This window comes from Nannobrachium achirus (assembly GCF_963921795.1).
Source record: "Nannobrachium achirus genome assembly, chromosome: 16".
In the NCBI taxonomy this organism is placed as follows: domain Eukaryota; kingdom Metazoa; phylum Chordata; class Actinopteri; order Myctophiformes; family Myctophidae; genus Nannobrachium; species Nannobrachium achirus.
This window is the reverse complement of record NC_137823.1, coordinates 4,003,232-4,017,317: the sequence shown is the minus strand read 5'-3', so window position 1 is coordinate 4,017,317 and position 14,086 is coordinate 4,003,232. Positions and strand designations below refer to the sequence as shown.

Here is a 14,086-nt window from a genome sequence, read left to right as displayed (position 1 = left end):
TGTCTCTCGCCCCCTCCCTCCCATCACCACCTTCTCTGCTTGGCCTTTATTCGCTTGCTCGCCCTCCCCCTCTGTATATTTATATTTATTTTCAAACACGTGCTCCATTACCATCCCATCTCTGCTAACCCCGTCGTCCCCTTCCCGTTTGGCCCCGTTAAAAGCTGAAGGCCATAGAGCGTCCTCAGGAGCCGGAAAAGATACCTCGAGCGCCGCACGACCGCAAGAAGGAGTGGCAGAAGCTGGCGCTGGGGGCGGAGCTAGCCCAGGACGAACCCGACGACAAGCACGGGGAGGCTAACGGCTCCGCCGCCTACCACGACAACAGGTGTGTGTGTGCGCGCGTGCATGTTTGCGTGCGTGCGTGTGTGCGTCCGTGCGTGTGCGTGTTACACCAGTGGTCCTCAAAACATTTTCCAGGATTCATACGTAGTAGGTCAAGGACCCGTATCTGAAAAGATTTTTCAGATAATGGCTGGGTTAATGTAGTCTAGGTTGAGCTGTGGAGACAAGACTAGCGTTAAAATGCTTTTGATTGTTGTGACCGTCAGGTCGCAGTTAGTATGAAAGCGTCCAGCTCGTGTCCATGAGTCACGCTACTAGGAAACATTTCGTTACCTATCGACTTCAGTTCCTCCCTCCCTTTCCATCCATGAAGGCAGGTCAGAAAAAGTTGTAAGTAACACATTGGGTGTAACACTCACTCACATGGGTCTGCGCGTCGCTGATTGGCTTTCACAGGCTTTGTAACGCTGTTTAACCCAACGCTGCTCAGACAGCTGCTTTTCAGCGCGACCTGACGGTTGATTCTCGGCCTTAGGGCGTCTTACTTGTATATGAACTCATTTTCAACGTTGAGAACTGTGTTTCCCCATGTGTGTATTTGGTCAGTGAAGACTCTATCAAACATGAATCTGTATTCTGGGGGAAACCGTCACAGAGAATAGCAGATCGACAAGTTCACAACGCGTTCCGTTTACTCAAAATGCCACTCTTTGAACCCCTGCATCCATATTCTGGGGCAGGACACATTGTGAGCTTGTAGATCGGCTTTTTTTTGGCAAGCGATTTGGTATAGTGAACAAATACTGTATCAAGTACAGTGTGTTTACAGGTGTGTTTTAACAATAATGAGTACCTGAGACGAAAAACAGTCCATATTTTAGAATTTGGAATATAGATACATAATTTTTTAATTTACCAGACTGTAAACCACAAAATAGAAGCTTTTAATCTGTTAAATTCTTTATGCACTCCCCCCTCATTTTGTTGAATTAGATTTGTTTTACTTAAATCATATATATTAGGAATTATAAGACATTATACTTATGGAAAGTGGAAAAACAGTTTGTGGAACAACAGTATAAGTCCGTACAAGCAATATTCAGCAGACAAAGGGAGCAGATAACATTAAAACTGACAATTGGACAAAATGAGGTGGGAGTGCATTAACAAATTAGCAGATTAAAAATGACTAGTTTATGGTTTACAGTCTGGTAAAATATATATATATATATATATATATTAAAAAAAGATCAAATATGGACTTAACCCTTTGAAGTTCCCACCAAGAAAGAAGCTGTCAAAAAATTATTTCTTTGCATTTTCTATTCCCTTTAGGCATTAATAACAACAATCAATTGTTTTTTTTTACAATACACCCACCAGTTTTAAAACTATAAGCCTCTACCAAACGGTAGAGATGTACGTTATTGTTAAGGTTGCATTTGATAGAAAAAACTTTAACTGATAGCTAGAACAGTGAAACTTCTCCAGTTGATTACTGACATTAAAACAAACAAAAAATGTATTACACATTTTTCTGAAACTTTATTTTTAAATATGCAAATTATGCATTATATGCGCAAAAATGCCACATTTTCATGTATTTTGGGGCATATATCTGAATATTGGATAATGGCAAATTGAAAAATATTGTTTCATTTTCTTGACATATTAGTGACAAAACAAATATCAGATGATGAACTTTAGATAATATGTTGAACTTTGGTAATTAGGGTTGAATAGGTGAAAAGGTGTACTGTGTATGTTGATTGGACACTACTCTTTTACCACTAACAAACATCTCAACCGTTTGGTAGAGCATATTTTTTAAACAAGAATAAAATCGTACTTTTAGAACTATTTCAGCATATATTATATTAAAAACATTCAATGTTTCATAATAACAACAATGAATGAGTAGAAGTTGTAATTATTCATAGTAAATAGTACGTTTTTAATACTTTAGTTTTACTTGCACTACCTTTACCATCAACGGACACATCTACCGTTTGGTAAAGCATGTTTTCAAAAAATGATTTGACCATTATTAGATTTATTTTTATTGCATTTTGTTACATATGCATGTTCAGTAACATCTCAGATGATATTATGTAAAGAGAATCCTCCTAGCTTTGAAATTCCTGCAGGAGAGAGCCAAGCTGTCAGGAGTGTTTTTCTTGTGTCAGATTTCCTCTGTGTCACATGACTTGGAAAGCATGGTGTGTGAAGTCACTGCACCCTCAGGTGGATATTATTGGCCATCAAACACCTCAACCAAATGGTAGAAATGGCTGAATGAGGTTGAGTTAATTTCAGCATTGTTTTCAATGAGAAATATGGACTTAAAATGTGCTCTACCATTTGGTTGAGAAAACTATCAAAGAAGGCCCATTCCCACTGGGCCAGATAACAGATAAAAGAAAATATCTGCCACAGATTTTTCTTTTATCTGTGGCAGATATTTTTTTTATCTGTATCTACCATCCACTTTGAATGGAAAAATATCTGGAGAAAGATATTTTTTTATCTGTTATCTGGCCCAGTGGGAATGTTATTCATCTCAGGTACTCATTTATGTAGGGTTTAAGTGGATCAAAGGTGAATTGATCCCAGCACATGACAGAGGACAATTTCACCATGTATTAAGATAAGTTTTTAGTCACAATCAACAATAATACTGATTATGGTCCCATCCCTAAACGGAGTGGAACTCTTTGTGTGGCCCCCAGGGCCCCGCTGTACATGGAGCACCTGGACGGGCCCTTCTCGCTGGCGGCGCTGCCCTACACCCAGATGAACGAGCTGCTGAACCGCACCGGGGACCGCATGTACTCCCGACCGCACGACCCCCCGCCACCCCCGCCCATGCACCCACTGGGAGAAATCAAACCGCCCTCCATGATCAGGTGGGTGGGACACCACGGACGCAATTTTTCACTCTCAAAAAGCGCCTGCAATGTAGTGCATTTGAAACTACATTGCAGTGCACATCATGGGGTGATCACTGCTTGCTTATTTTCTGTTTATTCTGTTGCTGAGTGAGGTCAGCAGACAAAGTGAAGTGAGTGAGATGAAAAAACCTGGGTGAAATGTGCCAATCTCAACAGGAAACATCCTTAGTGTCACCTACACCAAACTTTTTAGCTTGTGACCCAAAAGAGAGTTTAGACGTTTGCCCGAGACCCAAACTAGGGAAAACAGCAGAGCTCCAATACTTCTTAAATTATGGTCTTTCATTATATTTTTTTTTATTAAGGGACCCACAAAAATGTGTCCACAAATGGTTCCCGACCCAGTGCTTGGGAACCAGTGAGCCTGTAATCAATTCCTTTCCTTCCAATCCCCAAACCTGTTGTTTTGGGGAGCGCTGGTTTCATTGGCTAATTTTGGTACCGACCTGCGCACCCATCTAGTTCTTATCAGTGTAACGTGGACCAGAAACCCATCAATAGCTTATTTTCCAAGCCCCCAGAACCCTGGTGGAGCCCTGAAGCGCAATGGACATGGTGGCCGTTTGAGGTACTGCAGTTGGGGCTTCTAATCACGAACGCGCATTGACGCGCGTTCATAGCGGAAGTGCTCGTTCATGAATTGGAGCCCCAGCGTGTACATGAACACAAACTATGACGCAAAATCCGTCACAGTGGCCCCACTACGTCACGTTTCAGAGGCGTCTCAAACGCGGAAGTAGGCCTACGCTTCATGCGCTGGGTGAGCAACTCAATGCAAGTGGACGGGCGGGGATATCTGGTGTCCTCTCTATTCTTATTATAACTCTGTTATTTTCTTAGCGATTTTCTTAGCTGCCAGTAAAGCTTTTCAATCACCACCGCATTATCACATTGTGAGCTTGTAGATCTGGGGACCAGTGGTCCTTGAGGGGGTTCCAGGTGGTCCACAGCTAAATGATGGAGAGTTGGTCAGTGCCGGATTTATATGACATGAGGCCCCTGGGCAAGGGGAAATAAAGAGGCCCTCGTGCGCGCTTTCAGAGCAGCTACATGGAGTGCGGCCAGCAGAGCAGAAGCTCTCAATGTTATTACCATAATAAAACAAAATGTACAGTAACTAAACACAAATATTATATATTATAATTATAGATCTTTGACTCTTGAGAGCGTAAAATGAAACCAAATGGTACCCAGGGTCCAGAATTTGGTGCGACACTCCTGGTTGAAAAGACACACAAAAGGGGCTGCTCAGCTCCGCTCTCTGTTCTAGGATGTTCTGCTCTGTTGGAGCGGGGTGCAAACACACACACACACACACACACACACACGCACACGCGCGCACACACACACACACACACACACACACACACACACACACGCACACGCACACGCACACACACACACACCAAAAAAAGACAAGAGAGGTGAAGAAGGTGCAGTGGATGGATGGGTGAATGGAGTGATGGCTTGTAGAGAGGTGAGAGGGAGAGAGGCAGAGGCTGAGGGGTGAATCAATAAAGTGTTACGGCCAGCCAGGGTCGCAGAGGTCATTCTGTGTCTCTGTGTTGGTCAGAAGAGTCGTAGAGACGGGGTAGGGACGGGCAGGCTGCAATCTGTCATTGATTTTTATAGCGGAGCGTCAGTTAATAGAACTGATCGCTTCAGTTGATTATGAAAAATCAAATCAAAATACTGTATATATATACAGTATTTTGATTTGTTTTTTCGCGGTACACAATATTACTTTTTATTTTTCATACTTCCTTGTAACTTTGTAACCTTAACTGCTGTGCCGCCTCCGTCTTGGGATGATAAAGATATCTATTTAAATAAGATATCCCAATTTTGGGCATGTTATTGTTAAAGAAATTACAGAAATATTGAACATAGTAGCAGAGATGTAGAGAGATGTCCTATTTACATTATTTTTCATTTAATTAAAATATTACTTTTGAAAAATATTACTCGAATTTCGAATGAAATGCTGTAATCTTTCGTTGTGTCCTCTCGCCCATATCATTATGTCTAACACAGGTATTATAATACACTTTGCATATCAATCATAAATCATGTTACCAGTATTGCCTCACATAAGACAGCGTGTGCCAGTCTCCGGGAGGCTTGGTAGAGGTGGCTGGTGTGGGTTTGCTTGGCGATGCGCCTGGAACAATCTTTCTCGCTGCGAAAAGACAATTGTGTCCCAGCGCAGCTGACGGCTAGTCATTGCATTTTTTTTTTTTTTCATTTTCATTTTTTCATTTCATTTGAAAGCTGGGGATCATAGCTGCAAAATGATATATTGGTTGTGGAGATTGACCCAACAGTTTTGAAGATATGGCTTATAGAATGATGCCATGCTGAAATACTACTTTTGAGATATTCAAGTTCTAAATAAATGTCTAACCTGCAAATGACCTGACGATCTCTCACATTAATTTAAAAAAGTCTTATTTACATGCAGAGTTAAGCTCTGGCGTTTAAGTGAAATGTAGCCTAGATATTTTGAGATGCATTTGTGGCTTTTTTTAGAAAAAAAAAAAAAAAAAAGTCATATTAGCAGTAGTGAAAAACCATGCCTTCCGAAATGACTGCCCCTCAGTCATGCTGAGTCATAATTGATTTGATTGATTTGTCCGTTTGTTTTTGCCATGGACTGTGTATGAGCACATCCTCCCACGCAGCCTTCAGAACGCTGTGGAAACAGCCTGGAAACAGGCTAGAAACAGGCTGGAAACAGAGTGGCTTGTTGCGACCGTCAGGTCGCAGTTACAATCAAAACCTCCACCGGCTGTCAGTCAGTCTGTCAGTCACACGTCACACTTTTCCCCTACTCATATCTCCGCCACCGTTGCCCCGATCCATGCCAAACTTTGCACACACAGTCCTTTGCTGCTCTTGCAAAACACATTTTTGGACACTGCTCCTCCAGATTTTGCCCTAAAATCACACAAAGCGGTACACAGTATCTCTAAAGTCATGTCATCAACATGGATCTGTCCCATTTCCCATATTCCCTCCTGATTGGCTACCATTGCCTTCTAAAGTTTGTGTTTAGGGAGTCTTACTAGTAAATATAGGAAGTTAGATAGATAGGTAGATACCTTTATTATCCCACGGGAGGGGGCTTGTTTCTAAAGCGTAGTCATTTATTTGGGCTTGCTAGTTTAACCACTTTATATACTGTATATAGGCCTATACAGTATATATACAGTACATCGGCTATTTCTGTTTCGACAACAGCAGATCTACAAGCTTGTCGATTTCCACCGTTTCTGATGAAACCTCGTTTCCGTCTCTCCCTCTCTCTCTCTCTCTCTCTCTCTCTCTCTCTCTCTCCCTCTCTCTCTCTCCCTCCAGCTCCAGTTCGGGTTTCTCAGACAGCCGGCCTCAGTCTCCCGCCCGGACCGGAGGAGGGGGTTTCAACTCCAACACCCCTCCGCCTCCGCCGCCGCCTCTCCCTCCCCCGCCTCCCCCCTTACCCTCCGGCGGCGGCGGCCTGCGGGGCACGCCCCCTCCCCCCATCCCCCCGCTGCCCACCAGCGCCGCCCAGCAGCAGCCCCAGCAGCAGGCCCACCCGGCCATCCCGCCCCCGCCCGCCCCGCTGCAGATCGCCCCCGGCGTGCTCCACCCGGCGCCGCCCCCCGTGGCCCCTCCCCTCCACTCCTCCCCGGCCCGCCTCCTCCACCTGGCGGGCCAGTCGGACGGCTCGGTGCTGCCGCCGCCGCCCCCGCCGCCCCCCCTGCCGCTCCCCGGGGCACGGAGCTCCTCCCCTTCAGGAGGTCCTCCTCCTCCCATCCCGTCCTTCCCCTCGGCGGCGGCCATGGCGTCGGCGTCGTCGGCATCGCCGCACCACCACGATCCCACGGCGATGGCGGGACACGGAGGCAAGAGGCACCACCACCCGGCCAGCCTGCCGCCCATAAGCGACGCCCGCAGCGTTCTGCTGGAGGCCATCCGCAAAGGTGGGTGTGGTGTTCAGTGGGGGAGGGAAGTTACTCACATTTTTTACTTACTGAAACCCATTAAAGGTAGGGTCAGTGATTTCATTTAAGTTTCAGTTTTCATGTAGGTGACAGGCGGGGGCCTTCCTCCAATCATGATCAAGTGGGGGCGGGCCTTGGTGCGCACAAGGCACACCCCCACTCGACCATGATTGGAGGAAGGCCCAACTCTGTCCTGATTGGAGGAAAACCACCAAAACTGAAACTGCTTTTTTCTCCTCTCAGGAGATAAGGGTTATGAAAAAAAATAAGAACAAGTCTGGAATTCAACGTTTACTTGAGTAAAAGTACAATAGTATTGGTATAAAAAAAATGCAAACGTTGCCATCCAGCGCCAAAACACTGTAACTCATCAGTGGCGGTCAGTAACATCAGTGAGTTACAGTAACACAGGACAGTTGTGTTTTTTTTTTCCCGTTTGCTGCATGAATAAAACGCATTGGATTTGGCGTGCAATGCTGTGCGGAATCGGCGCTGCGGATCCCAAAAGGAGTTATAAAAGGAGTGATGAGTTTTTTACCGCATGCGACAAGACGCACAAATCGAACTGGGTTCGATCGAGAAAAAAACGCACGGCCGCAGCCACTCGTCGCACGGCTAATTCGGATCCGGTGTGCATGAGGTCGTAGAGAATCATTGTTTTCTTAAAAAAAAAAAAAAAATTGTCCGTTTTATCTGTGCGGATAAACGCGCCTGTGTGCAAAGGGCTTAAGGGGGTTCCAGGGGGTCCCCAGACAAATTTGTTAATATAACATAAAATCAGTTGAACCACCTACAGCGGCTATTTGAAAATAGCCACGGCCAATACATATCAATTTGGAGCATGTTGATATGAAACAGCTTGAGAAGCACTGCATCACAGCATGAGCTTTGACGTGCTGAATGACCATTACGTTACCCGCTGAGCTGGAATTATGGGAGCGTTTGGAAGAGAATGGCAGAATTGTTCAACTACACGAACACCCACGTCCCTATTCTGGACATGTCGTTATAAGTATTCAGCGGAAATGGATGAACGACATCTACAAGCTCAGATCGGCTATTTTTGGCAAAAGAGATTTGGTGTAGAGGGGCTGAAAGGGAGGAGATCAAGTATTGGCTCCTGAGGAACACCAGCCAATTAACTGTGTGGTGGTTCATTGTTAATTGTAGTTAAATATATCTCTGCCACAACCTGGAGTGTTTAACACGCTGCCAGTGTTATCAGCATAGAATAGTGATTCTCAACCTGTGGGTCGGGACCCCCAGGGGGATCCCCAAATTATTTTGAGGGGTCCCCAGATGATTGGCTTAATGTGCAACATTGTTTTCTCACTCAACAGTAAACAAACCAACATAAAGTTTAAGTGTATAGAGGGTATCTGCACATTTCTAAAGAGACAATTTAAGGACTTTTAATACCTCTAAAATGACAAATTAAAGATTGGCCAAATTGTCAAATATTAAAGGCAGAAATTGTGAAAATAGCAGATCTACATGCTCACAACGCCTCGCAAACACGAGGCGTTGTGAGCATGTAGATTTGCTATTTTCACAATAGAACCGTGTTATACAAAATGTAATGCCTCTACTCTTAGTGCTCGTCAGGGTGGGGGGGTCCCCAGTTAAAATATGATTATTTTGGGGGTTGCGGCCTGAAAGGTTTGAGAACCACTGGTATAGAAGTTTGCCTGAGCCGTTCTAAAATGGATAGAATCTCAGTTTTCTCAGGCAGTAAGAGAAGCTGTTATGTATTATTTTATGAGTCCAAGGTTAACTTCCACTGTGTTTGCCAGTTATGGAAAATGCGTGGACCACGAAGTCCAACCATGGCTAAAAATGTTGTTTTGTCTTTTTTTTTCCTGTCAAGAAGTTTGTAAATAAAACATTTTTAGAGGAGAAAGTACACGGTTAAGCTGGGGCAGTTTGTAGATGTGGCATTTGATGATAGATTTTGGTCATCCAAAACGACGGCTGGGACGGCTTGAATCTGCATTTTAAATGACAAAGCACCACATAAACACAGAGACCAGCACGGAAATTACACTGCAGTTCAGGGAGCAGTGCTGGAATCTGCTCAGCAAAAAAAGAAAAAGAAAGGGGGCAGAAGTCGGGCAGAAACCTCCTATCTCCATGTTTCAACTTTTTATGTATTTATTTTGGAAATTAATTCACAAAAGTAGTAAAAATAACTGCTCTACAAGATCTACTTGTAGACATTCACTTATTTAATGACAAAGGATTATAGTAAAAATCAAACCTCGGTTCGAAGTGAAGCGGTGAAGGCAATCATTTGGCCACCCCGGCCAAATGTGTTTAATATTATATTATATTATATTATATTATATTATATTATATTATATTATATTCTGCAGGTGGGTAACTGTCATGTGAAGCCCGACCAATTACCGCCTGTTCATTCTGGACTGGACAGACAAAGCCAAACCTTGGAAGCGGCTTTCACCGCTCCAAAAAAAGCAATGGTTATGGACATACAAGTGTAGTGTTACGCTTAGGAAAAGATTCAGGTTGGGTTTTAGGCTCACGTCCTGAGCTTGTAGATCTGCTATTTTCTGTGTTTTCCGCAGAAAACGTGAAAATGGCATTCAGGAAATCACTGGTCTAAAAATGTTGAAGTCCTCACAAATACAGTTATAAAAATGCTTTTGTGTGTGTGCGTGCGCGTGTTGTCCCCGCCAGGCACGTGCACACATAGACATCAAAGGGGGCTTGAGCCCCTGCCCTTTTACCTGTCTGTAAAAAGTGCCCTCTCCAAACCACCGTGGACGACTGCGTCTCCGTCATCAGACGGGTCATGTGACCCGTCAGATGACGCGTCAGTGCTTAAATAGCGGTCAAGACGCAGCTTGGCGTCTCTGGACGCAGCTTTGCGTCTTCTAGACGCGAAACCGCGGCCCTGGTAGACTTACCGCGTTTACAGACGCGATCATCACGGCTCTGTGAAGCACACCGCGGCTCCGGACGCGATTATCGGCTCAAAGACGGGGCTTGGAGGCTACCGCGGCGTCTGGCTGGAACTCGGTGCGGCCGCAAAGTCTGCTGTGTGCTGTCTTTGTATCTAATCACACCTTGATTTGATAATTATTAGTATTATTTATTGTCAATGGAACATGTAATATTCTACCATATTGTCGGCATTATAGTGTGTAATGATAACGTTTTTAGTGAGAAAATATCTATTTTCTTTCTTTTTTTTTTTGTCCGCATTTAAAAAAAAATGCTGGTTATATGTGCGTTATATGTCTCTCAACTAAGGGGGTCCTTGGCTTGAAAACGTGTTTTACAGTGCTTTACAGTGTGATAACGGTCTAGAAATAAAAACGTGGGAGGTGGTGAAAAGATTGACTAAAGCGGGGATCGAACCGGCGAGCCCCGGTCAACGAGACGAGAGCACTACCGACTGAGCTTAACGGCACGCTTTGTGCCATGAATCCACGCACATATAACCAGCATTTCTTTTTTAATGCGGACAAAAAAAAGAAAGAAAAGAGATATTTTCTCACTAAAAACGTTATCATTACACACTATAATGCCGACAATATGGTAGAATATTGCATGTTCCATTGACAATAAATAATACTAATAATTATCAGATAGAATCAAGGTGTGATTAGATCAGAGAGCAGACAGCTGACGTCTGACTGTCTGAGACCCTGCAGCGGCCGCTCCGGTAGCATCCAAGCCACGTCTTTGAGTCGCGTCAGCTGCGTTCAAAGACGCGTCTTGACCGCTATTTAAACACTGACACGTCATTAGACGGGTCTGAGGTCGCGTCAAATGACGGTGACACGGTCGTTCACGTCTAGAAGACACAAAGCTGCGTCTTGAACGCTATATAAGCACTGACGCGTTGTCAGACGGGTCTTACGTCTGGAATTGAGAAAGACGCGTTGTAGCCTCGGAGTTACAGACGCGATGTAGTCTCACAAAGCTGCGTTTGAGCCCGCGTCTGCGTCTGTAGGCTACAGAGGTACACAGTGAGAGGCCAAGTTCATTTAGGTATTGACGGTTCAAGTGGTTAAATATCTGGAATCTATGAAAAAGTCTTGGGGGTCCCTGCTTCATCTCTTTCTCAACTAAGGGGTCCTTGGCTTGAAAACGTGTTTTACAGTGCTTTACAGTGTGATAAGGGTCTAGAAATAAAAACGTGGGAGGTGGTGAAAAGATTGACTAAAGCAAGATCGAACCGGCGAGCCCCGGTCAACGAGACGAGAGCTGTACCGACTGAGCTAAACGGCATGCTTTGTGCCATGAATCCACGCACATATAACCAGCATTTTTTTTTAAATGCGGACCAAAAAAAAGAAAGAAAAGAGATATTTTCTCACTAAAAACGTTATCATTACACACTATAATGCCGACAATATGGTAGAATATTGCATGTTCCATTGACAATAAATAATACTAATAATTATCAAATAGAATCAAGGTGTGATTAGATACAAAGACAGCACACAGCAGACTTTGCGGCCGCACCGAGTTCCAGCCAGACGCGGTTCCAAGCCCCGTCTTTGAGCCGCGTCTCGGAATTCAGAGCTGCGGTTGAAACCGATAATCGCGTCTGGAGCCGCGGTCTGTCTCACAGAGCCGTGATGATGGCGTCTGTAAACGCGGTAAGTCTACCAGGGCCGCGGTTTCGCGTCTAGAAGACGCAAAGCTGCGTCAAGAGACGCAAAACTGCGTCTTGACCGCTATTTAAGCACTGCCGCGTCATCAGACGGGTCACATGACCCGTCTGATGACGGAGACAGAGCTGTCAGCGGGCCTCTCTCGTTTTCACTATGGTGAAAGAAATACAAATCCATGCCATACTTGAAGGCAGCTTTCAAGAGAATTGACTCGTCCAAACTCTCCTGAACTTGAATGCAGCCTCTTATGTTGAAAGAATGTGCCCTCTCTGGCCCTCATTTATCAATGGAGTGTAAAAAACGGTCTATTTTTTTCACCAAATTTTGCGTAGGGCAACGTTTGCGTGGCATTTACGAACACGTCCTAAACAGACACACCTGCCGTACATTTGATCCCAGTGTTGATAAATGCGCAGGCTGAAATTTAAATAACACGCCCTTAATTATTCTAGAAACGCCCTGATTTTACGACTAGAACAACCCGAATACGACCTAACAACGAAAGGAAAGCCAATAGAAGAGAGTTTACTCCACGCTTCAAGTTCACTCCCATGTCCGCGTCCCACACAGACCACACACACATGCAGGCATGCACGCACGCACGCACGCACGCACGCACACACCTACACACGCAACTAGGCTACTTGGAACAGCAGCAGTTTGGTTTGCACAGCAGTCTTTGACAGTGGGAATGTGGGATTAACCAACGGTACAATCTTTGACAAGGAGGCACACTGCAGCCGACAAGACATGAATGACACAACTGCCATGAATACTTTTGAATATTAATTTAAACCATAGCCTACCCGTGCCGTGCGTGCGCAGACAGAGCGCGTTCATTTCGTTACAAGCAATCATAATTCCCCAATCCCCATGGCCATGATCTTACGGGCTCGCCACGTCGGGTTTCATCATTAACTCCAGCATAGTGTACAGTAGCTACTGTATAAATTGAGTGACCCCACGGTTACGTTTTGGATATTAATTTAACCCAATTTCGGCGACGAGCGCAATGTGCGTTTGAGTGCTTGAACTAGCAATCATGTAGCGTTCCTGCACGGGCTGGTCTTCTCCCCGGTGGGCCGTGGACCCCCAACTAAATCATACGCAGCGTGCGTGCGCTGGGCTGGGCACAAAAGGTTTTGGACCTTCGGTTTTATCCATATTTAAAAGGACTCACGACTCACAGCGGCACCGCGCTGGTCCCGAAAATGCTCTCGCATGCGTTCGTAAACTTCGTAGGCCTATGTGCTTGTTCTGAGCCAGATCTGCAATCTTATGATTTAGACTGTTAAAGTACTTAACAGTAGATTGCTTCCATATCGCTAGATTTTAATTGCTTCATTGTAACTTGGAAATAAAATCGGCGTGCATGTCCATGATGTAGCCGGTTATATGCTTTTATAAAATGTTATGTTTTCACAGGATTATTTATTATTGTGTTGGATATACATTTTCGAGTGGATACATGTGTCCATTGCCTGGCAGATAGTTAGACAACGCTGCTCCGCATGACTACAATGGAACAAAGTGGTGTAAGATGAATCCTACACCACCTCTGAACTTGACGTGAGATTTGATCCTAGCCTACGCCAACATCAAAGTCACGTTGAAATGATAAATGCAGAGACTTCCCTAAATTTCGGTGTACACCCAAATTTTGATCTGCACCACTTTGATAAATGAGGGCCTCTGTGTAGAAATCCATGCACATCTCTTGTATTGACTTGATTATGCTTAGTTCAGTGTGGTATAACGCACTGAAAATAGCCGACCTCCAAGCTGCGACCTGTTGTGAGCTTGGATTGGAGGTCGGCTATTTTTGATATTTCCACCAAAATGCCCTTTTAGAAATGTCAGCCCCTGCCTCTCTAACATTCTCTGCACGTCCCTGTCCTCCAGGCATCCAACTGCGGAAGGTGGAGGAGCAGCGGGAGCAGGAGGCCAAGCACGAGCGCGTGGGCAACGACGTGGCCACCATCCTGTCGCGCCGCATCGCCGTCGAGTACTCCGACTCCGAGGACGAGTCCGAGTTCGACGAGGGAGACTGGATGGAGTGATGAGGACAGAGAAGAGAGAGAGAGAGAGAGAGAGAGAGAGAGAGAGAGAGAGAGAGAGAGAGAGAGAGAGAGAGAGAGAGAGAGAGAGAGAGAGAGAGAGAGAGAGAGAGAGAGAGAGGAAGGAGGGATTGTGTGTGTATGTGGGGGGGCAGAGGCGTTGG

General features: G+C 45.0%; 1 protein-coding gene across 1 annotated transcript in view; it reads left to right on the top strand.

Annotated features, from left to right (window-relative positions):
* Positions 1 to 13,925, top strand: part of wasf1 (WASP family member 1) — a gene marked incomplete at its 3' end in the record, with an annotated part of 194,644 nt that extends 180,719 nt beyond the window's left edge. The window contains exons 8-11 of the mRNA XM_080744470.1: positions 165 to 328; positions 3,015 to 3,191; positions 6,594 to 7,198; positions 13,768 to 13,925. Of these exons, the coding sequence (XP_080600596.1) occupies positions 165 to 328; positions 3,015 to 3,191; positions 6,594 to 7,198; positions 13,768 to 13,925 (1,104 nt within the window). The remainder of the gene's footprint in view (positions 1 to 164; positions 329 to 3,014; positions 3,192 to 6,593; positions 7,199 to 13,767) is intronic.
* Between the last annotated feature and the right edge of the window lie 161 nt (positions 13,926 to 14,086).